This window comes from Bacillus rossius, chromosome 10 (assembly GCF_032445375.1).
Source record: "Bacillus rossius redtenbacheri isolate Brsri chromosome 10, Brsri_v3, whole genome shotgun sequence".
Lineage (NCBI taxonomy): Eukaryota > Metazoa > Arthropoda > Insecta > Phasmatodea > Bacillidae > Bacillus > Bacillus rossius.
The window spans coordinates 20436651-20464315 of record NC_086337.1 but is presented as its reverse complement, the minus strand read 5'-3'; the positions used below and the strand labels follow the sequence as shown (position 1 = coordinate 20464315).

General features: G+C 39.3%; 1 protein-coding gene across 1 annotated transcript in view; it reads right to left on the bottom strand.

The window, feature by feature from the left end:
- LOC134536304 (uncharacterized) overlaps nt 1–27665 on the bottom strand; it is a 765325-nt gene that overhangs the window by 164961 nt on the left and 572699 nt on the right. Inside the window, exon 2 of the mRNA XM_063376056.1 lies at nt 7580–7807. Coding sequence (XP_063232126.1) covers nt 7580–7795 — 216 coding nt within the window. The 5' untranslated portion in view covers nt 7796–7807. The remainder of the gene's footprint in view (nt 1–7579; nt 7808–27665) is intronic.

Genomic DNA, 27665 nt, shown 5'->3' with positions numbered 1-27665 from the left:
TGGCCGGCCGCCCCTTACCCCTCTCCCTGTTCGTCGACCAATCAAACTTCTCCGACGAGCGGTCGAGTTTCTCTCCCGCTATGGCTACCGCGAAAGCTAGTTTATTAATTTTTCACTTACATTTCACATTCAATCCGTCATTTAAAATTAAAATTTAATTTAACTTTGCGCGCAACGCACTCAGCGGAAAGTTTGAAATCTAATTAACGCTGAGAGTATTCTTAAAACATGAATCTATATACACATATATTTAATGTCCCTTAACTCAACGTCAAGCCAAGAACAGGTTCATATGACAGAAAATACGGTAATTAATTTAAAATGTATATTTTTTTAAAGTGTGAAGTTTTTGAGTTATAGATGGGTATTTTTTCAAAATAATTTAAATACCCACCCTGCACCAAATTATTAAATACTGCGAATAAAATGTTTTGCTACGCAATCATAAATAACCCTACATTTAAAAACAATTCATAATAAAATCAAACATGCTAAGATTTTAAGGAAAAAACATTATGCTCGACTTAACCGACGGTAAAAAAATTAATTAGCAAGTTATTTGATTATCAGATAACTTACTAAGTTAGCAAATATTTTCCTTTACAATACGACTAATAAAATCTAATCGATTAAATTTTTTTCCCGAAAAATAATTAAAAGTAAATTTTGATATCTAACATCTTAGCTCTCGGTATACTGCATTCGGTAAAATGATTTTCGGAACGGAACTGAAACTTGTTACCACGGAGCTGCCATCTGTAGAGGATGTCGCGAACCAAAGTTCACAAAGCCAAAGGGAAACTTTATAGTATCAACTGTTATTACCCCCTCATGGTCATGCATTTTTTTTATTTATTAGCGCAGTTTTAGTTTGATAATATAGATAGAAAAATAAATTTCATGTGTTTTAAGTGAAAATATACTCTTGATTAATTTTCTTTTAGTTGCAGCTTACACCTCTCCGCCCCCCCTACCCCCCCCCCCCCCCAACAAAAAAGTATAGCACGTTACTTTTATTTTGAATTGTTTTCAATAGTACGGTTATATATGATTGCGTAGCAAAATTTTTTAGAGTTACATTATCTAATTATAGGGTGCAGGGTGCGGATTTAAATTTAAAAAAAAAAAATGACTACTCAAAATCTACGACACTTTTTTATATTCTTCGATTCAGAACTAACTGTATTTTCTCACCTATCAACTGTTCTCGGCTTGAAAGCGAAACACCACTCACTGCTTATCATCAGTGCTCAGTATCTGTGACACCTACAAACTTGAAATTTGGTGAGTATGTTCCTCATGCTCTATGAGCAAACTAACGACTAATTTTTACGGAAATAAACTTTCAAAGGGGTGAACGGAGGTGGGTTGGGGATTTTTTTTTAAAATAAGACTCAGTCATAAACATAACAAGCAGAGTACGAGATTGTTATGCCTGTGTGGACGGGGACGCACCACTAGACTAGGTTAGGTTAGACTAGGTTAGGTTAGGCTAGATTAGGTTAGGCTAGATAAGGTTAGGCTAGGCTAGGATAGGCTAGGTTAAGTTAGGTCAGGTTATATTACTCTAGGTTAGGTAAGGTTAGGTTTGATTGTGGTGTTTCGGCGTTAAGGTACATTTCAGAAACACACACAAATTCATTCAGTTGTTATTTCGGCGTTGTGGTACACAGCAGTTTTCTAGCTGTCGGCGTTGTGGTCAATATTGACATTCGGCGTTATGGTATTTCGGCGTTGTGGTAACGACCCCCTGTGGACTTCCGTAGCGAAGCAGGGGTGCATCAGCTGGTACTTGGTAAAGTAAGGGTTTCGGCGCCTCGCACAACCTTTGCGCGTGACCCTTGGGTCAGCAGGGGTTAAACTCTCCGGCGAAGAGAGCTGCCATGGCGTGCGTGCCGCCCCGGGAGATGTGCGTGCGTCCACGACAGACAGCGCGCCAGGCTGCAGACATTCATTACAGGCCCCGAGGAGTCCTTTGGACGTAGCGCAGGGGGTGAGACGAAGACCCCACGGCCGTTTCCGGACGGAAAGTTCTCCAGCTAACCTTCCTCCCTCGCTCCTAAACACGTCTCTCCCTGGCTGCTCCAGTGAGAGGAGTGTTCTGTATCTGGCTGGGGCTAACACACTTCTGTGTGGGCTTAGATCAGGGAACCATCTTAAATATATAAACCGCAGTTCAAGTTGGAAAAAAAAACATTACCTTCCATTCCTTGCCATTTTCCATTACCATTTTACATCTTTCTACAAAAAAAAATTAATTACGCAGAAAATATCTACACACGCTACCACAAAATGTGTAGAAATGGTTAAGAACTGACAATGAAACAATTTAAAAATATATAAATATAAATAATATTTTTTTTTAACTGAAAACTGTCAATGAATCTAAGAAATAAATTAAATAAAAAAATAATTTTTTAATTGTTAAAATTTCTTATTTAAAAACAGATATATCAAAATTAGTTTTTGCATTAAAAAATTTTATCATCAAGAAAGTTTTTTTACCTTATTTATATAATTCATGAATACATAAATACATTAATATATCAATACATGAAAATAATGTTATTAAACATAGACATTTTTTCTTTTATACAGCCCTTTATAATGGAATATTTATTTAAAAAGTTTATTTTAACTATTGTTTGAAATAAAATCATAATTAAATTTTATTATAAATTTATTTTAAAATTATTTTCAGACTGTCACCATGGTGGTATTTATGCTATGGAAATTAATTGAAGTATCATCGAGATTAACACGATGTCACCAAATTCCTGGTTAACCAACAACATTACTTTTCCAACATCCTGTTACTAATTTTCTTAAAAATGTTTATAACTTATATAAGCTCAGAATATTTAAATATGATATAATAAATTTTCTTCTTGGCTTTTATACTGTGACCATGTTTAAGGACATTATGAATGTGCCCGTCGTTTAGGCTTGCCAATTTTCAGCCAACTTCAAGGCATACTAATCTGGAAAATTTTATAATTATAGATTGGCATTAACAGTCAAGCGTGATTGGTCCCTGTGGATGGCCGTTATTGGATTATGGCCAGGCCAATCACGACGAGTCCCCTGAGAAGAAGCTCAGTTTATCCAGGTGTCATCAACCAGCATCTAACTATTATATCATACTTTTCCCTACACAGAGCTTACAAAAAAAATGTCAACGTATTATTTTAATTCCAAATAAACCGCAGGTTATATCTGATGTTCAAAATCTCATACATCCTTGTTCGCAAATGGTCGAGCCTGAAGTAAAAACAAATAATCTTATTCATTTATTTAAGGTGTAAACACCACAACTGAGTCAACCACGTAGCTGTTATGGAATGAGCTCAAGGTTGCAAAAACGAGGATATCACCTCCTCCTCCTTTTCCCACGTGTTATGCACCAAGCCGTTCCCCCTGTTTTTCAAAAGAAAGGTAGTTGAAAATGATAGTAACAAGGCGATAACGCAATCCGTAAGTAAAACATCGCAAAGCTACCATTGCCATCCCTTCCCTTCTACTCGCTGAGTTTTTTTACTCTGCTGGCGCCAGGGAAAAGGTCCTGATTACCAAGTTTTGCCGTGGAAATAAATGTGTTTAGGTAAATTGGATTTTTTTTTTTTTTTTTTTTTTTTTTGGAAAAGTCGCTCCGTTTGCCTCAGCCTTTACCTCGGGGTTGTATTTCCACCTTTATTCGAAAGGAAAAAAAATTATTTTTTTTTGCTCACTTCACCACGCTCCACCTCTGCATTTCCTCTTCTCACCTCATTATTTTCATTTTTCTTCCGCCATCGCCGTGAATATTTCTCCCGCACTCATTCCCACTATTTCGCGTATACAGGATTTATTAGCTCCGGGAGGAAAAGAGAGAAGAAGAAAGGGGAAAAAAAATCCTCTGCTCTCTTTGCCCCACACACACCTCGCGAGAGAGGGTCGTGAATAGGGCGACTCGAAGGGAACATTCCAAAGACGTTACCGAGATAAATCAGCAGTAAACATCAGGCCTGAGGCATCGAGGAAATAAAATCAGGAACAGGACAAAAGTTTGTAAGTTTTTGCATCGCGGGAAGTTATCTTTTCGCCCCCCTCTCTCTCTTTCTCTTTTTTTCTCTCTCTCTTTCTTTCACTCTTCTGAGATTTTCCGCGCTTCACTATCCCTGTAAAGAGGGTATATTGGCGTACATACCCCCTCCTCTTTCTTATTCCCCCACCCTCTTTTAGCGAGCTCACCACAGCGTGACAGCTTCTGAGGCAATTCCGGAAACAAACAATCGCAAAGCTAAAAAAAAAACTCTAACAAGCTGTCGTTAAGGAAAAGGAGGGAGTTTAAATTAATGTACGGGAAGTTTCGTAACAATGAAATATGGTTTTGGTTTCGCCCCATGAGATAAAAAAAAAAAAACAACAAAGGGGAAGAGAGATGATGAAGAGCGAGATAGTAAAAACTTGTAGTTTTGAAAAACTAACTCTGGGCTAGAGGGAGAACATTAAAACAATCTGATATCCATGGGAAATTAAAAAATACGGAGCACGTTTGCACTCTGGAGTTTTTAATTAGTTTATTAGCTTCCGCATTAAGCGCGTTTCGGACGAAGATGGTGGAACAGAACGCGTGTACAGTTTGTAATTAGTTCGGTTTAGACACTTTCAAAACCAAACTTTGATAAATATCCTTGCTGTTGGCGTCAAGGAATTTAAAACAAACACTACCTCAGTGCCTAGTACAAGTTCGCCCTGGCAAGTCGGTGTGAGTTCAAATTTATACTTTCTACCACGTTAAAGCATGCGAACTTGGGGAACATGCATTTAATTTATTTCACATTATATATTCATTTAAGAAGGAAATTCCAAATTTAAGACACTTTTGTTTACTTTTTATCTTACAATATTCCAATAGTAAAAATATTTGTAGGTTGTAAAAATATTTTCTGTGACATTACTAGTAAAAACATATATTCTCGACACATTTGAGAGTATCTTCAAAGAGTTTATCATACCTATGGAGACTGCATTATTTCCTTGGTCATTAAAAATGATTAGTTTTATGTTTCCCATGGCGGTTTAGTTTTAAAGATACATGTCTTTGCTAGATGCATTATGTTCATTCGGCTGCAAACATAAGATCTTAATAATCTTTTAAAAAACACTGCTAGTATGTCTATAGTATAAAAGTATTTAAATGTGCATATACCTTATTAGTGTGTTCATTATTAAATAGTAAAGAAAACAATTTCAGAACAGTTTGAAATCAGATATTACTTTATTATTATTTTTGTTAATGGTAAAAGTAGGTAAGGTTATTTGTTTTATTTAATAAAAAAATTAGTTAAGGTGCAATTAAAAAAAATGATTTATCTGTATGAAAAGGACTGGTTGGAATAATTGTTTTTAAAACTAGCATCGTCCGCGTTTCGTGATTGTTTGTTGAGTTTCTTCCAAGTGAATGTCGGCACAGCGAAACACAGTTGCTCCGTGCGGAAGTATATCTATTCATTCTGGGGAAAGGCTTCTCATGCACATGACCTCCAATTACAAGGAAGAAATCGTTGGTGCGGGTATAACTTATTGCAGGCCAATGAGCTTTCAGATATTTTTTTGGGGGGAGGGGGTGGAATACGCATTTATTTATATATAGTATTAGTATATACGCATTAGTATATATTAGTATATACTTTGTTACTCTTAAAAGAATAAATGGAAGCTACTATCCCAATAAACTCACCTTATACTGAGTGGAGTGACGGCGCACTTCAGAGTGTCTACAATTATTTGATAACCCATTATAGGATTATTTTAGGACATTTCAAAATAATTTGATTAAATGTTTTCCATAATTTTGTATTTTTTATATAATAATAAACTAAACTAAACATCAGCAAATGTTAAACTAAATAGTTAGGCTACACTATTCGCAGGAACGTACATATGTTAAAGTTAGTAATCTAAAACCAAAATGCCAAATTGCAAAAGGCAGATGTTTCGTGACGCCCAGTGTCATTATTGTACACGTTTTTCGAGGGATTTTCAGGACTGTCGTGACATGACCCACACTAACTTAGAAAAGTCATAACTTAGAATTCTCGAATACGAAATTTGCGTTACATATAACTGTCACAAGTAAAAAGCGATGGTAACTTGGAAACTCGTATTAAGAATAACGCAAAGCAATTTAGGTACGTCGTAATTTATATAATGATATATTAAATCCATATAGAATTTGTCACAGCTTAAACGCACACAACTTAGAACTTTTATGATTAATTAAGGGGTTTTATGACTAGCCATTTTGAAATTTTCCATCTTTTTGCTGTAATTCTAATTTTCAACGGTTCGTCCTAATTGTTTGGCATATTAAGGCATAAATAATATTTTCCAGACCTTCTATATCTTGTTGCAACTACATATTTACTAACAGGCTCTAGTCTAAGCGCCGCGAGGAAATAACTAATTTCTTCCATCATATACCATGTTCACAAGAGTTGACTCGTACAAGCAGCCAGAGCTAAGTCCCGTGCTATGTCGACCCAAAATGTTTAGCACGGAAGCTCTGTTGCAAGCGGTATCGAATATTTGGAATTGCCGGATGGCGAGGTCAAAACACCGAACCATATAGCTTAGAAACATCGTAACTCAGATGGTAATAATACATTTGAGCAGACACAAAATGGAGCAGGCTTAACAGGAATAATTCGCTAAAATTCAAAAAAACATATACCTTTGAGTTGAATTCGCTATTGGCTCACTGTTCACCTGGAAGGCTCTGGGCCAATGAGAAACCCTCGACCAAACAAGTATCCAACTACAGACAACCCAGTTGAGACTGCTCACAAGTCATCAACCAACGAACTGGAGTAATTTGCCCGAGTGTACAGATGACTGTCTAGTCTACCGTGTAGGTCACTGAATCCGAGAATTTTTCCAGTCACCAGGCATAATATATATTGGATTGGAATGGAGTGGAGGGGAGTGGAGTGCAGTGGAGAGGAGTGTAATGGAGAGGAGTGGAGTGGAACGGAGTGGAGAGGAGTGAAGAGGTGTGGAGTGAAGAGGGGTGGATATAGATCCACTGTTACATAAGGTGATAACATAAAATATGATTCATGGTCCCAGTAAAATATTAAATCCTATTTCTCCGCGTGTGGTTGAAGGGAAACGTTCAAAACACTACCCAAGACACTTAGTAGCAGAAACAATTACTGTAAATGATGATTATCCACTATATCGCCGCAGATCTACAGATGACAATAGAAGGTCAACAATTGTCAAAGTGAAATGGAGAGGAGATGTGTGGAGAGGAGTTGTGTGGAGCAGAGAAGAGTGTGGAGGAGTGGAGCGGAGAGAAGTGGAGAGGAGTGGAGCGGAGTGCAGTGGAGAGAAGTGTGGAGGTGTGGATGGAGCGGAGTGCAGTGGAGAGGAGTGAAATGGAGAGGAGATGTGAGGAGAGGAGTTGTGTGGAGCAGAGAAGAGTGTGGAGGAGTGGAGCAGAGAGGAGTGTGGAGGTGTGGACAGAGCGGAGCGGAGCGGAGTGGAGAGGAGCGGACCGAGACTGAGCTGAGACAGGGGTGCTCGCGGTACTCACAGGCACGGCGTCGCAGGTCTCCAGGTCGGGCAGCGGCACGTCCGAGCAGTCGAGCTCCTGCAGGAAGGGCGGCCGCGGCGGCGGCGGCAGCCCGAAGTGGGGCGGCGGGGGCGGCCCGGGGCAGTCGCACTCGTAGTCGGCGCTGTCCAGGTCCCACAGCGCAGGCAGCTCGGAGGCGGCGGGCGGCGGCGGGTCACTGCCCGCACGCGCGGCCATTCCTCCGGCCTCCTGCGGACACCCCTGCTCGTCAGCGCCCGTCCACATCCATCCTCTCGACAAGCCCTGCCCTCCCTGCAGTTAGTCACTCCTTCCCATGGAGGTATTAGACTATGGAGAGGGTGACCACTCAACAGTTGTTAGTCACTCTGGCTCATGGAGGTATTAGTTACTGGAGAGGGTGTACGTTCTAATGTTGAAGTCACTCTTTCCCATGGAGGTATTAGACTATGGAGAGGGTGACCACTCAACAGTTGTTAGTCACTCTTTCCCATGCAGACATTAGTTACTGGAGAGGGTGTACGTTCTAATGTTGAAGCCACTTTTTCCCATGGAGGTATTAGACTATGGAGAGGGTGACCACACAACAGTTGTTAGTCACTCTGGCTCATGGAGATATTAGTTACTGGAGAGGGTGTACGTTAAAATGTTGAAGTCACTCTTTCCCATGGAGGTATTATGCTATGTAGAGGGTATCTGTTATACACTTGAAGTCTCTTGGTTAGCAATTGGCTATATTAGCAAAACAAACCATAGATGTGTAAATGATAATGCTAAAAGTTAGTGTAATAGTTTCGAGGTCCTTAGCCAATACTTAGAATAATTTCCATGGAAAGTTCTAAAAGAATGCCCCTCATAATGGATGCTTGTTTATGTGAAACATTTTAGTTAATAAAAATGTACGTTTATGACAAGAATGTATGCTACAGATTATATTACAGGGATAACTAAAGTTGGCAGAGAAATACGATAGTTGGTCTGCAATAACGATAAAAACAAATGGGTTCTCGTATTTTGCACTGCGCCTACCAGTAACCGACTTAATTTACAGTAAATTTACTTTTCTCTGAGAAGCGACTCCTTGACAAGGCAATCTGTGCATCACGCGAGTGACAAAATTTATTGTAACAGCTGGCTCTTAAAGCGAGACTCCAGGGTGTGGCTATCGAGTTGACTAACGGCATCTGCTAATTAGCCCCACGAATCGGAGAACATAAAAGAATGTTTATGATAACGAACCAGGGTGAAGCGGAATAACTTGCGGCAAGGAAATGATTTCTTAAGAAAAATATTCTCTTAAATTCCGTTACAAACCGACTGTAGGTTAGTTCTAGTATCGAATGTTGTCAGTTGTAATACTCAGATCTTGACGGGCTCTTGTTTTTTATACTAATTTAAAGAAAAATTACAACGAATCTAGTATACATACATGGTTGTAGCCTCTATTAAATATAAAGATGTCAGACTTACTTTTATAACTATTTTAATAGAATACTATAAATATATTAAGTAAAGGTTTTGAATCAATTACACTATTAAATGTGTAAAAAATAAAGAAAATCAATAAAAAACATATTGAGTCAGTTATATTACTTTCGAAGTTTAAAACAATTCTAACAAACTAACATCAACATGTCAAATAACCACTAAAAAATAGGTTAAATCCTACCTAGCAGCAAACTAAAACATAAATTAAACATAATTTTGAAAGAAAACAAGAAAAAACTAACCTGACACGCAGTGAATGATAAGAAAAAGAAACAATGAATCTAACAACCAAAAAAAAGGTAAATTAAACAAAATATGCAATGGTTTTTTTAAGGTTGTATTTTTTTAATAATAATCGTTTATCATACGTTGTATAAGACAAGGTCGTTGTACGTAACGTTTAAATGTACGCAACCAAAACTGAACAGCCATGTTGGAGTTTTCCATTATTACAGTTTAAAGGAGATTCATACCATTGAATATGACATGTATGAGTTCGGTCGCCAGAGAATTTATCTAAACGTTATCTGCTATTGGTATAAAAATTAAGCAGATATTCATAACTATTTTTGTATGACAAATGCATCATGATAACTATTTGTCTCCGTCTGAGCAACACATTCAACTTAAGAGCGTTCATCAGAGCAGCAAGTTCTCAGCTCGCGCCTGGCATCTGCATTTGGGTGTGTGTGTGTGTGACCGCGAAGAGAGCAAAAGGAAAGAGACAAAAAAGTATCAGTTATCGCTCTCGTACCGTCTTCTCCACACCATTCACGAGGTGTTATCTTTCTTCCCCCACCTTGCGGGCCCCTTGTCTAGATAAACCCTTCCCAAGACCACGGACGCACAATAACCGATGCGAGCCACAGCCACAGTGCTACGCATACGTATATATGTACACTCCAACGATTCACTCATCCTATTTAGTCTTGTTTCATATTAGTATATTATAATCACAAAAGTAAAAATGGTGTTATAATACATACCGCACTTTAACTTGAATACATTTTGAAATAGTTGTAATGCGAAACTAGGGACTATGATAGAAAATGTTCCAAATTAGTAAAAAAATTATATAAGTGCAAATATTAATTTTTGACGTGACGTCTAATAAATCGATGAACGCCGGCTGCAAGCACGAAAAAGGATGACTCATGTCCCATTACGCTCATTGTTCCGTTACGCTCATTCTCCCATTACGCTTATTGTACGCTTGCGCCGCATCTATCTCTCTTTCCACTCGATTGGCCTATGAATGTACTATCTTTGAAAGATTTGTGCAATGGGAGTGCATGACTTGATGTAAGTTTTTGGACATACGCCATTGCTAAGCTCATGTATGTCTGTAGAAGAAAACTACAAAAAACCCAAAAGACAAAACAAAAACACAAATTAAGCAAAAAATTGCTGTTGTCAATAGGATATAAACACATAATATTCCATAACAGGAATATGATCAACAAACAAAGAAAAATGGACTAACCCCACAAATGATGAAAGCACAAAAATATTGAACCCAAAAAAATTCAGCACATTAGCTGAAACGAGACAAAAATACGACAAAAAGAAAAGACGAAACAAACACAATAGTTTTCCAAAACAGAAACAAGCGACGTTTCGGGAACTGCTATCTGCTCCCGTCCTCAGGCAGAGACGCACATGGTACGAAAACACATATTTTTGTGCTGTCATCATTTGTGGGTGTTTTTTTCGTTCTGTTAGTCTAGTTAGTTCTTTGTTTTTCTTTGTTTGTTGACCATATTTCTGTTATGGAATATTATGTGGTGTTTATATCCTATTGACAACAGCAATTTTTGACGTGACGTCTAATAAATCGATGAACGCCGGCTGCACGCACGAAAAAAAAAATTGGTTGTCTGTAAAGTCGGTTAACGGACGATAGTTTAACGTGACGTCATAAAAAAATTGATGAAATGATTGCATACTTTTATGAATAAAATTGAATCATTTTTATTTTAATATTAAAAGAATTAATACTTGAAATTATACTAGTAATCAGATTTTTAAAATGCAAGTATAATTAATCTTTATTGCCGAAATTGTTGTTGTAATAAGCAATGAAACCACATTAACTTTTCACTTCACTTTATAAACAGTCGACGAAACAGTTCACGTGTAGATGTAAGTTGTGTGCTGCCGCTGTCTTTCTTCTCCTCGGACGCATAGGCCAATCGAGTGGAAGAGAGATAGATGCGGCGCAACCGTACAATGAGCGTAACGGGACACAGCGTAAGGGAATAATGAGAATAACGGGACACATTTTCGTGCGTGCAGCCAGCGTTCATCGATTTATTAGACGTTGTCACGTTAAAAATTAAAAGAAAAATTCATAATTTGTACGAGTTAGATGTTATGCCTACGAACAGAGTTATGCTTTACTTTTGTTTGCTAACCCTTGTTTTTCAACACCTTGCAGTTGTGGTTGGTCGTATAAAAAATTATTTCAGACGAAAGATGTACATAATAATTTACGGTTTCACGATGAAAACAGAACGGATTTAACAGTGTACATGGTATATTAATTATGATTTTTTTAATCCTACCCCTTTATTTTTTCAACCCCCTGCAACAATGGTTCTTCTTATCAAAAATTGTTTCAGACAAAAGTTTTGGATAATAATTATAAGATTTACGAACATTTCAAAGGAGTTGAAACATAAAAATGGAAAAGAGTAAAATTTCAATTGGAAAAAAAAATTCTTATTTTTCATCTAAAGAAATTAGCTACGCAACATTGGCCCAACATATAATATAGGCCTGTACAAATTACGAATATCTTGGCAAACTAGTTGAAACCAAAAAAGTTAAAAAGATTCCCCTTGCGATTTTTATTATTATTCCTGTATTTAGTGACGTCATTTTTTTTGTCGTGTACATTCATCCCTCTAAAATTTAATGCCAGTCGGGCCACATTTTTATAGTGAATGTATTCTAATCCTACACGGAAGCGCTGTGATCAGACCAGCACCTCGCCTCCCACCAAGGCGATTCGTGTTCGATTCCCGGTGGAATCAAATCTAGGTTTTTCGTAAGTGTGAAACGTCGCGGACGTTGCCGTGGGCCCGTAGGAGTTCTCAGGGTGCTCTCGTTTCTCTTACCCATTCAGTTTGTCTAGGTTCTATTCTCCTACCCCGATGTCGTCGATATGTTAAGCTATATTTCGATAATGCATTCATCCAACCCGACACATTCCTAATATTTGTAAACAATTGCCTACTGTTAAGCGAGGTCAATAGCTACTGTAAAAGAGGCATTTTTAAATGAAACTGTCAGCAGCTCCTCTTGTTTATCAATTCAATATTTACATTTTAATAATAACGGTGAATTTACATGGACTTTTCTTACTAGCATTAGTTCATGAGTAAACAGAAATAAAATTACGTACTAGAGATAGTTGTATTTGTTTCGTCCCCCTCCCCCTCAAAAAAATCCTTTGTATCATCTTGTCGTTCGTAATATGATTGAAAACTGTTTAATTAAATTAAAATGGTAAAGATAACTTTGCAGAATACCTATACAACGGAGTAATTGTTTTGTGTTTTTTTAACTACATTAATAAATTAATGAAACCTTGCATAGTTTAAATAATTATAGTACAATAATCAATATGCAGCAAATATGTGAAACACTGTATCTCTGTGCGAGCAAATGTATCCAATATTGTTAATTATTTTATTATTTCTTCTTAGTTACGTTGTGCCTCTTCTAACAGGCTTTAATTACAAACGGTTTGGAAGGTTTATTTTATCAGTTGGTACGAAATTCCTGAGATGCAATAAAAATTAACTTCCTACGGCACTAACATAATTATCAGTATCCATTCAAAATTGGCAAACATTATTTAACATCTTTCATTTATAATCTTGATATTAACATATTTTTTGTGAGTGGTTTCTTATTTAAATAGGGTTGGATCGTCTTCGAGTTTTATCAGGCTATTTTTCAATCGCCCCTCTCTCTTAAATCGTTATACTTATAGCTTTTTATTTTATTTTTTATTTAAAGGCTCATTAAAATAACATTTTATATTCACAACCTAGCCTCTCATACCGAAAGTCGGTCTGCAACCTCTACGCTGTGACAATTTGAATCAGTCCCTGCAGAAAGGGCCTCAGTCACTAATAATCGAAAATGAGTTAACTCCATATTCATGGTTTCGCATATTGATTACATATTTTTATAATAAAAAGAACTCAATGAAGTGACTAGAAAGTAGTATAATAGTCCATTGACTGAGTTATTTTTACTGTAAAAAGAGTAAAATATATATATTAAACCACTAATAAAGAGTTAACTCATTTTCAATGATTTCATGACTGATGCTAACGAATCGTAGAGCCGAACTGGAATCTTTACTGATTAAGATGGGAATTATTTACGAGGGTGGTAATACTTCCTCGTAATCTGAGCTTACACAGCAACGCCGCGGCGCGCCGGGTCGGGAAGCAATATTTCTTAGTCTCCTCTTTGACGCTTCTTCGCATTCCAAGATAGGAACCGCGAGTATCTCTTGTTCCATTCTCACACAGACACGGCAGTACGGCGCGCCCAGCAGTATGCTATAAACGCGTGCAGTGCCTTCGGTTTAGCAAGATTACTCGAAATTTGTCGCGGTGACAATGGGGGACAAAGCGACAAAGTTTCTGGCGAGGAACTATAATTTCTGCCTATTGAAACAGAATAGAGATCTGTCTATATTTCTTGGCTACAACGCCGTTTGAAAATGGCTAAAAATGGCAATTACAGTATGCTTTTAAAGCAACTTTCAATTGATATTTTTAAAATGTTTTGCATTTAAAATGTTCACCAACATTTAAGTTCTTTTAATGCGTCAACAGAAATGCTAAACGTGTAAAAGTATAGTAGTAATCTTCCGAATTTAACTGCTACAATATTATATTTGGATGTTTTTCTTGATAACAATGTGTGATATGAAAGAAAGCCGACATAGCAGGTGAAGTCGAGGTAGGTATACGCTATACGCTGGCGCGGGCGATAGTGTGTTAGACATCGCACAACGCTTTGATAAATAAACATAACTTGCGTTCGAGGTTACATAGCACTGGAGATACGAGCTGTGTTTATCGTGACGACGACGTAGCTGGTAAACCACCACATCCGTGCTCTGTGCCGATAAGAGCACGTCGCGCTCAACCTGATACGCCGTATCTAAACTAACCAATTAATTATTGCGAACCTATTGGGTAAGAGATAACTTATGATGAATAGCTAAAGGGTAGCATTTCTTTATCCCGTGTTCCCATTTACGTTACTGTGGAAAACTCGTGCATTCTTTTTCAGTTCTCGTGGTTCGGAAGATTGCCGAGTGCATAAATGTTTGTCGGAACACACCCAATTATGTTGTTGGTTGCTTGCCGTTGCGTAGTAAAATTTTTCGTGTTATTCAACAGTCAAACATCAGAATTCAAATTCCACTGCACTCAAAATTAGAAGCTTACACTGAAAGGTTTGTTTGCCTCAACAAAATATTTGTTTGTGTATGGCGAAATAAATATATTTTGTTTATTCAAACAAATGTTTTGTAGTAGGGAAGATTGTTGACCCAACCAAAATGATTTTGTCGACTCAACTGTATATTTGGTTAGGTGTTACATATCAATTTTGTTACTTACCAAGTTTGGTTAAGCTAACAAAATATTTTGTTACAGCAAGTAAATATTCGTTTCGCCACATATAAACAAATATTTGTTTGATTCAAACAAACCTTTTTCTCTGTGAGTAAGTTAGCCACTACTTAACCGCACTGATGACTTTTATCTTACGATCTGTCGTTAGCAACCGTGAGGTTAAGAGCAAGGGTTGAAGAAAAGGGGGAACCACTGATACGGACGTCTTGCAGCGTAAAACCGAATGAAATTATAATCGATTGATTCCAGCATGCATAGCGTTTCCACCGCAAAATCTAGTGGTGTTAGTCCTTACGCGCAAGTATGTTGGCTTCCGCAGCAAGGCAATTTATTTAGAATCGAGTCGGTACCAACTAAGTGTAGTTCATTGTGATGTTGAAAGTCTTCACGAACAAACAAAACCGTTCTACACATTACCATACGGTTAAATGCCCACCGAGGTCATGTCCTTCACTCAATTAAGTTGTCTACTTTCCGCCCATTTAAAAAAGCAACATTAAAATGTGTCAGTTAAAAAAATTGTTGTTTCACCAGGACATGTTTATGTTTTACAAGCAAACTCGTTGTCTTCCAGTGCATAACTCTTCGCTTTACAGCCGTGAAAAGAAACATGGGTAGGGGGGGGGGAGAATAGATGCACGATCGTTGTTCTGAGAGTTATTTTTTATACATGTGTATCAGAAGTGCGAGTTGTGCATTATCTCACGGCGCTATCGTGGGCGCACCCACGGCCGAACTCGCCGCCGACAGCTCACGACTTTATTACACGGCGAGTTATTGAAACGGGTCGCCGCCCCGCCCCGCGGGGAGGAAACTGGCCCCGCCCACCTTTTGCTCGTCCAATTAAGATTAGGATCGGCGGGAGCGATCCCCGGACCCTGCGCGCGTCGGCCAATTAAATAACCACGTCGTTGTGGTGATGAGAAGGGTGAGAGGGGGGGGGGGGGGGAATTGAGGCGAGGGTCCCGCGGGCGAGACCGCGGAGTTCCGCCGCGCGATCTCATCTCCCCGGCTGGACCGACGTGCGCCGTCATCGCGATCGACTATCGTCGCGATCGACCACGATCGCAGGCCCCCGTCGACGGTCATCGCGGGCAAAACCGCGATCTCGAAACGTTTCCCGAACAAAAAAAAAATACTGATCGCGTCGTGGAAACCGTCAACAGATCCCGGCTCCGCGAAACTGGTCGTTTCACACGTTCGGGTATAGGTGTGATCCGGAGTGTTCGGATCAAAACGCGATGCATGCCTGCGCACGAACTGCTTGCTCATCTACGTCGAGTGATCATCGCAAGCTATCACTAGGGACACCTGTATTTCGCGAATACATTTCGTGTCAAGGTATTTCACAAAATACTGTAGCTTTTCTCCTTGTGTTTATCGGCTGAGGTCGGTGAGAGGTGTCGTCCCGCTCTTGACGGGGCCAATGAGAATGTGGTCACCGTACTGCTGCACCCTCACAATTTGCCATGAATCTTAGATAAAGCTACAGTGTTTTGTGAAATACCTTGACATGAAATGAAATCGCGAAATGCAGGTGTCCCTAGCTGTCACTGTCTGGACGCGCGCTTGGCCAGACCCTGGTTCGAACCGCACTCCCGCCATCCTGATCTGGGTGGTGCCCAGGTCGCTCCAATTATACATCTTATAAACACACAACTATGCCTGATAAAAACACGGCGGCAGTGCCAACGCACTCTAGCAGAAGAAAACAGAATCCACGATGGCGGACTTGATGTCATACTGTTTGGCATACTATCTATCGACCTTGGCATTAGTGGTGGGAGGTCAGTCTGTCTGGTAGCTTCCGTAGAGGAAGGATCCTTCTCCATTTTTATTTTCCCTCGCTGAGTTTTAACCGAGGATTCCATGTTGTAAGTGCAATTTTTAAATTTTTTTTCCTGATTTTCTAGCATAAAAATTACAGATTTTTCAAGAATGCAATAATGACGAAAATTGCAAAGTTTTTAGAATCCAAGATGGTGGGAAGTTTTTATTAAAAATGTATTAATTTTAAAATATTTCTCGATTTTATAGCGTAAAAATTAGGGATTTTCAAGATGGCAACCATAACGATAAGTGCAACCATGACATCATACACATACAAGATGGTGACCGTAACGAAAAAATGTAGCTTTCTAGAATCCATGTGCAACCGTAACGGCCGAAGTCTAGGTCAAGGCTTCCCTCCAGAGGCTTATCGGAGGGTTGCCATGGGGAATTTATGCTTCATTGGGGACATTTCGATGTTTTGAATTTTTCTGGATTAAAAACGGGAATTTTCCCCTCAAAACGGGAATTTTTCCCTCGAAATATGAATTTTTATTATTTATTAGATTTTTTGGCGGAATTATTTTCTAAAAACTACAATTTGAAGAATTTTAGGCCAATAGTTTCACAAATTTTGAGTTATTTAGGGCAATTTTTGATAAATTTTTATGGTCAAGGTAAAGGTCAACAAAGATGGCCGCCGTGGCGTCACAATCCAAAATGGCAGAAATCGGCTCCAGCTCCTCATTACGACTGCAGTAGCAGGAAAAGCCTGTTGTTAACCTCAAGCTTTTTAACTTATTTTAATGTGATAAAACTGCAGTTATCTGTCAGATTATGGGCCATTCTGAATATTTCACAGTAATGTAACATAAATTTTTAATTTGTATATTTATAATAGTCTATTTTGGTAAATAGTTTTAAAAAAAATCTTTCTAAGTTTACAAAAATAATAAATAGTAGAGATAATTTTTGGAAATAAAGTGACAATATTGTAACGAACTGTTTTTATCCTTGTACGTACGGTTAAGTTCACAGTATGCGTTATTTTAGGAGAAGTGTGATTATCCGGGAATAATTATGGTTAAATCCCTCGCTTTACTAAAATAGTATGGACCTTAATTTGTTGAAGTCCATGGAATAACTCTGTAAAGGACCAACTTATTTTTTTTTTGTCTCCGGACAAAAGCAATTAGTTTTACGACAACCGCTGCTGGAAGAATGACCCACTTCTCGCCGGAGAACTGGGAGTAAAAAATAAAAAAAAAGGAAAATTCCTGTTATTTAATTTGCGCGGGGATTAGGGCCGGTTAAATTGGGAGATCCGCGCAGTCGTGTTTGCTTTCGGCGGATGCGACACGAGCGGCGATAATAAAGAATTTGTGCTGAGGAACGGGGGAAAAAAAGCATCCGAGGTGGGAATTTTTTTAGAGAGAGAGAAAATCTGCCTTTACGTAGTCCCTTCGCCAACGTTTCGTGAATGTAAATTCAGAAATACGGTCCTCTCCATTACAATGGGGAATTCATTGTCCTTTTAGAGCAATTGTAACTTCAGATGGCCCATCAAGCACAAAGTACAGCAAGAGTATCTCTTTAAGGGACCCTCTCGGTCAGGGGTGTATTTGCATTGGTGAGGCGGGATTATAAGTGCGTCGACCGCTGGTGATTTCTGGTGGTTATTCCTGAGAAAATAATCCCTACATGTATTTTTTTTTGTAATGAGACTAGCTATTTTATTCAGAGTTTCGTGAATTTATGTTACCAAAATAAGCACTTAACAATATTTTATCAGGTGGAATTCAGACAAAAAAATCATTACCAGACGATTACTTAAGAAATAAAACACCATTTATGTTTGTTGTTCTGAAATAATACATTTGTAATTATTAAGGTGAGTTATTTTTATAAAAGGGAAAATAATAATAAAAAAAACTACTTTTTGACATGGTTTTTCTTACATTGTGATCTAATAGTTCACCATTTTAACAAATGATTAGGTTAGGTTTATGTATTACAAATCTGTGATAAGAGAATGAAAATGGTCAGTTGGGTTAGGCTGTGTGGACAGTGGGTTATGATAGGTTAGATCCATTTAATATTCTATAAAATTAGGATGATTGGTTAGAATAGGTTAGCTACATAAACTTGTCATTGGTTGTGCTATGATCATTTCTCTCACACTAAAAATTAATGTGGTTTTATTTTTGAAGAAGAGTCAGAGCAGCCTTATCCTCATGTCTAGCGATTTTACAACTTTCATTGGTCAACACTTGCACTTAATTCATAATGCATGTGCGTTCCATCGTCATACTCACCCGCGCTATTTTCACCTAAACAAAAGAATTCCGAAGTCGCCCGAAGGCAGGTATTCGGTAATGTTCGGGCATGTCGACTACTCGGCGTGAATCGTAGGCCTCCCGCGGCGGACCCCTCACGGCAGCGGCACGTGTCGCTGATGCCGCAGGAGGGGAAGGGGGAGGAGTGGTAGTGGGGAGAGGGAGGAGGAGGGGCATGAGCGCGGAGTGGCGGCGGGTGATTGGCACAAGCGCGCCGCCGCAGGTCGGAGCCGTGCTCTCGCCGTGCCGCCCACCTGCTCCACGGTGCTCCACCGTGCTCCACGGCGCTCCACCGTGCTCCACCGTGCTCCACCGTGCTCCACCGTGCTCCACCGTGCTCCGCGGGTTACAGAACATTCCTTTGAAAACCAGTCCCCGAGAGATGTTTTGTAACACCACAAGAAATACATACACATGTCTGGTTATTTTTGCATATATGAAATAGGTACGTGTTTTATAAAAAAAAAAATACTGAGTATTTCTTACGAAAAATTGGCACATAATTTAATACATTTATTGATATTTCATTCAAACATAACTGTTTTTAAACTGCTACATGTGCTCCCGCACTACGTACATGAAGACGTCTACGCGGCGCCTAAGCGCGCGCCCGATGCTACCCGCTGAGCAGGGATTGCCGCGCGCAGCGCGTCAAACATCGGAGCCGCTCGGAAGTGCTCGGCGTACTTCGTGTGGCGGGCTTTGAACCGGACATCGCCTGTGCGGCGTTTCCGGTCATGTAGGCCCAGAAGAGTCTCCTATGTTTTATTCCTCAAGTTTCAGCGTATATAAGGTCCCCAATTTGCCGAGGGGGAGAGACAGCTCCGAGATGACCACCGAGGCGGGGGGTTGCTGCCGCCCGAAGCTACACAGTCAGAACCTCGCCCTGCCGCACGCTGCCCGAAGAAACTCCGACCAGCTTGGTAAGACGCTTCATCATAAAACTGTTTGCCCAGGGAACACGACACAGTTAAGAAAGCTTTACCAGTCGGAGTAAAACATAAAGAAGAGGGGCTAGCGGTGACGGAGGCAGGTTTGTAGCTGACGGTGTTTGAGCATAAAAAAAAACTCACCGACAAGAGACGTATTTTTTTTTTAAATATTAAATTGAAGAAACATGTGAATTTTAATTTTGGCAATAAGTTCAATACTTGGTTAAGTCGTTCCAGTTCTCAACCGAAGATTTATAGACACTCTTTCTTAATGCCAAACAAAGACTTAACAGCAATAGTCACGCCACTACAGCATCTGAACTACGTGTTTTGAATTACGTGTTAAAAAGTAACTTGAACTTGAAACACAAACCATTGCCAATTGAGGGCATTAACTGCTGGTTAACGTATAAATCAATAGTTTAGGTTTCGTATAAAATGTAATAATGAAGTTGTTAAGAGTAAATGGATTAATGTAATGTTCATATGTGTGAGTCTCAACCAACTCGAAAGTCAGACAACATATGTAATATTCTTTTGTGTAATTGCATAACAGTTAATATCTTTGCAGTATACGTATTTTCTTAATATATTCAAAAGTGCTGCTTGGAGCATTTCAGTAGGAATTATTTTTGTTTTGACAGTGTAACTCGACACTTGCCCGTCGCGGTAGTTGGCGAGTCGCAAGGCCAGTTCTTTTTGTTAAGGCGGTGTCACTAAACCAAAGGTATCTGCTAATAATGTGTTTTGTCTGTTCGCAGTTACTGTCCAATTCTGGTAAGAACGAAGGCTCCGAAAACGAATGTACCTCGGTATATTGTTCTATGTTGAATAATTGTATGTCATTAAGAGTATGTGTTTGTGACGAATAAAAGTGTAACACATTGCACACCTTTGTATTACATTTCACCTCTTGTGTCCCTCGTGTTTAACACGAAAGGTTACAAAACCATGGAAAAGATAATAATTATAATAATCGAATATTCAACCACTATACCTTTTTTAATACTGGAAAGCTATTCAGGGAACGGTTTGCAAAAAAACTTCAATAACAGGAGGTACCGGTACGACACAAGGCATAAATGCCTGAGTAAGAATTCTAACCCAGTATTAATTACAATATTATTTTGTACTGATCTAGTTGTTTTCAATTAAATGTACAAATTTACAAATATCTGTAATTTTATATAACTATTCCTGCTCCAATTCTAATATAAAAAATTGTTAGTGTAGTAGAAATGAACGAGGGCCCGATAGTCCACCTGCCCGATGACGCAGATGCAAGGCATGGGGGAGGGGCAAGTATGCCAGTAGTATATAATAGCCGGAGCTGGCGCAGGTTCGGCGGACGGATTTCGAGATGTTGTACGTCCTTGCAACCAATGATTCCTGCACTCTAGCGGGTACAAATTAAACTAATATGGCAGCAGTGCCCCCTAGCATATTAAAACAATATTTCCAAGATGGCGGCCTTCTGCCGACGAAAACAATATGGCCACCGTGACGTTATACCAACTGATGTACTATCTGCCTTAGTATTAGTGGTGGGGGTCTGTCTGTCAGCTGCCTACACAATGGGAAGATTATTTATTTTTTCCTCACCGGGTTCGAACCGAAGACTCCACGAAGTACGATTTTTATATAAAATTGTATTATGTAAAGTTTTGACGTGACGTCTAATAAATCGATGAACACCGGCTGCACGCACGAAAAAGTGTCCCGTAACGCACATTGTCCCATTACGGATGTGTCCTGTTATGCTCATTGTACGCATGCGTGGCATCTCTCTTACATTCGATTGGAACAACCATTGATTTGACTTTTCAATCATATTTTTGTCGTTTGAATTATTAATATTATGTAATTTAACGATCGTCCACCGATTTTCAGCACAATCGGTATGGTTATTAATTTCCCGCCTATCACTATAAGAAATAAACATGGCGGACTACATACGTTTTTAAAACTTCCACAACACAAAACAAAATTTTTATAAATATATATAACATCTGAAACAATTGTTTCCTATATGGCCTCGTGGCCGTACGGTTAGCATCGCTGACGGATCGAATCCCGGACACTGCGATACCTTCATTTTTGCACTTGTAAAAATTAATACGGCGCGCGTGACACTACAAAAGTAATAAATATATTAGAATTAATGAATGCAAATAAAAGTAAATTTATCAATTAAATTGTAGATTTCATTTCACTCCTTCTTTGTATTTATACAAAATAGTGATGATTAAATAAAAATGATTCAATTTTATTCATAAAAGTATGCAGAGGTAGATTTTATCATAAAACATATAGAAAAATTAAAAAAAATTTCTTCCTCAAAGAATATAATATTTTTAATGCCTAAATCGTTTGGTTGCAAAAACCTATTATGGCTCAGTCTCAGGCCGAATATGATATTTCATTTTCTTCTGGATCAATCATTTCATCGATGTTTTGTTATGACGTTGTCACATTAAACTATCGTCCCGACTTTAAAGACAAAAAAAAATTATTTTTAAATTTTTAGTCAATTTTCAAGAATAAAAAATATATTTTCAAGATGACACCCGTAACGGAAATTGCAACACTATGGAGTGGGGAGTTCAATTCCAGGATGGTGTAATGTTATAGAATTCAAAATGGCGGAAAATAATAAGTTAGAATTCAAAATGGCGGAACCAATACGGCCTGGGTCAAGGTCAAGGTCATCTAAGATGGCCACCGTGACTTCACAATCCAAGATGGCAGCCGAAACCACCGACACAACCACCTGTAACCTGCACCAGGTCCGGCTATTATATACTACTTATGCCCGCCTTTTTCTCGAAGGACCTAAAAATATTTCCCTGTGGGGCAATCGTTACAGTGAAACGAGTATGATAAACATAATAAAAACACCAAAACTACGTTAAAATTATTTTTTTAATATTATAAAATTCACTTTTTAACGCATGCATAAAGATCTAGGCAGCCCAGTGAGCTGACTCGCGTGTCGGTACCCTCTGCACAGGAAACATTCCGGCCGCCGTTTCTGCGAGACCCTGCTGATTTACGCCCTTGCAGCGCCACCTACAGCGAGAGACGGTGTGGGTCGGCTTCTCCCGCCATCGCATTTATGGGTGGTTGGAATTGTTGCAATTGCTGCGCATGCCGTACCACGCAAGCATGGCCTGTTGTGCTTCCTTGTTGGTGCAGTACCCAGTTCGTGCAGTTCCATCGCGACAAAGGTAGGTGTGTGAGAGAGGAGAGAAAGAGATAGAGAGAAGGGAGAGAGAGAGAGGGGAGAGAGAGAGGTGAGAGAAAGAGAGGGGAAGAGGAGTTACGCCTCCAGGCCTGAAGTGTCGCCTCGTCTGCAGAATGCGCCCAGGGCCCAGCGCGGGTACAAACAAATAATCAAATTCCTCACCTCCGTAATTACAATCCACGATCGCCAAAATTACAGCCGCCGGCGAACGTAAAGAAATGAAATTATAGTAGGTATATCGCAGTTATTGTTCGACCTGTTGGATAAATAAACGGTGTATAAATCAATAACGTTTTTAAAACTAAATATTGTAACGTGAAACCATTAACACAACAAAGGTTGTATTTTCTTTCGGACACTTACAAACAAACGTAGGTACACTGTTAAAAAAAAGTTACATAACGTTCAACGCAATGTATGTGGCAGTTCTATTTAATGAATTTTTGCCCCCGCAAAGTAGATTTTTTTAATATGAAATGCATTTGGGAAAAATATAAACAAAAGTGTTAATGTACAATTGCTAATGATTTGTAAAGATTTTTGTAGCTGTTGTATATTATTACTATGTGCTGTAAATTTATTATGATAATGCACGCATATGTTGCAGTTTTCAGGATGTCAAACTATCCCACGAAATGCAATTGTCCCTAGAAAAAAAGTATCAGCCGCGCGTGCTACCGAGCGGAATCCCCTCAGCTGTTTGGCATTCGGAATGAAATATTTATGTTTGGTAAGGGGAAAAAAAAGATTTAGTGGGGGGAGGGGGAGAAAATGAAACCCAATCAGCGAGGGAGTCACCACCGGAGTATCGTCGACTTAATGAGCTCTTCAGATACTCCGAGCTCGGGTTCCGGGCAGTCCAAGGCTGCGCGACGTATCTCGGGGCTTAATGATCCGGCCAGACTCATTTGAATCCGTGGCCGTCCACCGAGACCCGGTGTCCCGCCAACGGACGAGCGAACGGAAGATTGAAACGTCCGCCGGACCCGTGGCAGGCAGGCGGGAGGCCGAGGGAGTCTCGGAAAAGAACTGGCGGGTGGTGATTGGTCGGCTGGGTGCTGTGTGGGCGTGGCCCTCGGCCGCACTCCGCACGAAGTACGTGGGTTTCTCGACTGGGCAACGGCGAAAGCCGAGCGGCAGCGAAATAAAATACAAACCTGTATTCCGTATGAAGTAGCTTGGCTTCTGGGTTGTAGCCGTGTCCTTAGTTCGAAATTGCAGTCGCCATTTTCAGGGAGCAGTTAAATTACCAGTTGAGTGGGCAGTGGCGTAGCCAGGATTTGTGTATGGGGGGTGTTAATAACCATGCCCCCCCCCCCTATATTAAAGCGGGGGGTCCGGAGGTCCTCCCCCGGGAAAATTTGGATTGTAATGTGTAAAATAGTGCTATTTTAGCAGTTTTCGGTACTTAAATTTAAATATTGTAATGGTAAAATTTTTATTAAATTTAATATGAAATTTGTTTGAGTGATGAATAAGAAATTAATTAAAGATTTGGTGCTAAGGGAGGGGGGGGGGTTGAACCCCTAACCCCCCCCCCCCCCGGCTACGCCCCTGGGAGTGGCGACTGCAATGCCGACCGAAAACGTCGGTGAATTATTCGCCAAGGACGCGGCTACAACTTAAAAGCCAATGGCCGTGAAAGCCTGCGAACATCATTAACTGCATTCCGCATGTTTGCATTCGCCTATTCGTCCCTTGTCGTGCCTCGAAGCAGGCAACAAGGATCGCTGTAGGGAGGAAGTAGTGCCTTGTGCCCGAACCGTGCCAACTAATGTGCCCCCTCCCCCAACCCAACCCATAAATAATAAACTTAAAAACAATTACTATCTAACCTCAGCGTTAATTATACGCCAACATTTTCATCAGCTATATAAGTGCGGCTACAAAAAAAAAAAGGAGGGTGGTGGGCGATAACCCATCCCCTAATGACCGAATTTTATTTTATTGATGCGCATCATCATAGCGCTCGGTATACGGAATTTGGTGGATGTAATTTCGTGAGTGAAACGGAAATATGTTCCAACCACGGTGCTGCCATCTGTGGCGGATGGTGCAAACCAAAGTTCACAAAGACCAAAAGTACAAGATGGGTAGTATTTTAATAAAATTCCTGGTCGAAAATCAGGTCCAACGACGATGTTAAGTATTTTTTTCAAAGTTTTTTTTTTTCGGTTTTATCGGAGCCGTTTCATTATATGGTTCGACATTTAGGTATGCTAATCAAATGATTCGATAGTCGACTTAGCACACCCGGGATCGAATTCTAGCGTCGGGTGCGGAAACTACGTGTGATTCTCGTGCAAATATGTAGTTGAAAACAAAGTTTGTGTATATTTATTACTCTCTGAATTATTTTAAAGAATTCTACGTTAAATTTCGTGTGCGAGTTTCGTATTCAAAGTTTACTTCCAACATGAGAAAACATAAATTTGCTTGTTAGCGAGGCTAGAAGTTAAGCATCCCTGGCGAGAACTGAAAGACTCTCACATTTCTTCTTGTTTTGCATTGAATGGTATATTTATTTTTAACTTTATATTTAAATTCATTATTTTAACGTTGATAACACAGATTTGTGAATAAATATTCCATGTGCAATCTCTGAATCATTTAATGTAATGTTTGGCAGCTGCATCCTCTCTTTGTACGACAGTCCCTCCCAAAAGTCTTTTTAGACTCGCCCATGTAAAAGTGAACGAATTAATTTATTTGTTCCATCCATTAACGTTAAGTTGAGCATGTGTGCACATTAAGTAGTGACACAGAAAAAACGCTCAAAAGTAAACAAAAAAAAGACATTAATATATAACTAGGTATTCCTGCCCTGGTATCACTTACTTAACAGTGAAGTATGACAGCTCCGGAAGTAACTCCACAAGGATGATGAACTGAGAACAATTATTCGTTACTTGAAATAAATTAAAATTGAAAAAAAAAGGCATGTCTTTACCCAAGGTTATCGACTAGTGACAGTTTGAAAAAAGCCAATAAAACTTTCCGAAACTTACGTGTTCTTAAATCACCTGGATACTCTATAAATGACAGTACCACATGATCTGCTGTTTACTAAACAACTGCTTTGTTAGTTCGTTTTTATTTTTATTTTAAGCTGTGAATGTAATATTCTTTATAATTATATATTAAATATTCTTTCTTATACTGATTAGGTGCGGAATTTGTATGAATTAGAACTTCGATTATGCTCTGATATTTCAATCTTCACGTAACTTTTAAAATGCCTTTGCATGCATTAAAATCAACTATGAAGCTTGATTCATAGCTTTTGTCTATCTTATAGGTTATTAACTACTACATTTAACCTTCATAACTAACTTAATAACTTAAAATAAGTGTTTTAGAGGTGTAAGCTAATTTTAGTCATCTTTTAACTTTCTAAGTACTATATAGATTTCTTGGTAGTTTAAGTGTCAATAAAACAACACAGAGAAAAACATGTTTATTATCATAAATAAGGGGGCGGTTGGGGGAAGGGGGTAGAAGTAAGACCAGGCCCTGATTTACAAACGGGCCAACCGGGTGTTTGCCCGGAGCAATGGCTTTTAAGGGGCGAGAGAATTTGAGGCGCGAAAAAATAATAGGACAAAAAAATTTGAGGGACGGGTAAAATATATATTTTTTAACGTACCTACGGCAATGATCTGATTTTCAAAAATATATGTCAAATCCTGCAATTGAAATCAGAACGGAAGGACGTGTAGCATTACCCGCGCTTGCCATAAGAGAAACTGGAAATGGAAGAGGAGCGCCTAAAGATTAACTGCCCAGAGCTAGGGCTACGGTTTGCCATTGTTCCCTGATGTCACTCCCAAGAAAACCATGCTGGGATTTTCATAATTACAGGATTTGGCCGCTTACTTTCCCAACACCCTGTGTTCGCATTTGTGTGCTACCGTCTGCAATAACCTCCACGTTAAGTCCGAATAGAGTAACATTTCATACAATAGCTAATTATGATTTCTCCTAGAGGATTTAGGGTTTCAATAGAAAGTTCTGACTAACTTTTCACTAACTATATATATATATAAAGAGAGAGAGAGAGTGAGAGAGAGAGTCGCTTCCGCGGTTTCTTGGCCATCTGGCGTGAGGTGTCTTCCCTCTTACCCCCCCCCCCACCCCCCAAAAAAAAAAAAAACCACAAACCTCTAACCTTCATGGCCACCTCTTGCCGCAAACACATCGGGGCACTTAATGCCTCTAATTAGTTCATCAGGTAGCCTGAGCACATTCTCCCGGCGAACAAGATACCTCCCCTTTGTCCCAGCCGCCAAGGTGCAGGGCCCAGCCAGGTGTGCTCATAACGAAGCGAGCAGCGTGGCTGGAGCTCCTGCGTCCGACCATGGGCTGAGTACGTGATGTAGACCAATCCTTGTCCTCTGCGCATGGGGCTCACGATTTGCCTTCAGAACTGCCAGTAGCATTGACATGTGAGATAGTTTACAAAAAAAAATATTTAAAAATGTGTTCAGTTTTTTTTTTAATGTAAAGTAGTGATTAAAGGCATAACATACCAATATTCACCAGTTATGAAATATAAAAAAAAAACTACCTGCATTGTAACTGGGACAAGCAAAGCTATGGGCCTACAACAATTTATAACTTCGAACAATTTACAGTCTTGGTCACAACAAA